The 272-nt window shown below is 51.1% G+C and overlaps 1 protein-coding gene across 1 annotated transcript in view; it reads left to right on the top strand.

Annotated features, from left to right (window-relative positions):
• LOC119593860 (mitochondrial enolase superfamily member 1-like) overlaps window positions 1-244 on the top strand; it is a gene marked incomplete at both ends in the record, with an annotated part of 4,303 nt that extends 4,059 nt beyond the window's left edge. The window contains 1 exon segment of the mRNA XM_037942890.1: window positions 63-244. Coding sequence (XP_037798818.1) covers window positions 63-244 — 182 coding nt within the window.
• Between the last annotated feature and the right edge of the window lie 28 nt (window positions 245-272).

The following is a 272-nucleotide window of genomic DNA, read 5'->3' as shown; positions in this document are numbered from 1 at the left end:
GAAGAATTTTGGTCTCTAGAAATGAGATATGTACCGTATTAACTGATACCCTCCACCCACAGTGCCGGTGTGCCCCCACGCGGGCGGTGTGGGCTTGTGTGAGATGGTGCAGCACCTGCAGATATGGGATTACATCAGCGTTTCAGGCACATCGGAGGACCGACTCATCGAGTATGTTGACCACTTGATGGAACATTTCAAGTTTCCGAGGAAGATCAAGAACTGCCACTATACAGCGCCCACTGTGAGTCGCCCACTATGGGTGTGTGTTT

This window comes from Penaeus monodon, chromosome 32 (assembly GCF_015228065.2).
Source record: "Penaeus monodon isolate SGIC_2016 chromosome 32, NSTDA_Pmon_1, whole genome shotgun sequence".
NCBI lineage: Eukaryota > Metazoa > Arthropoda > Malacostraca > Decapoda > Penaeidae > Penaeus > Penaeus monodon.
The sequence above is the reverse complement of the archived record's forward strand: the minus strand, read 5'-3'. Positions and strand labels throughout refer to the sequence as shown.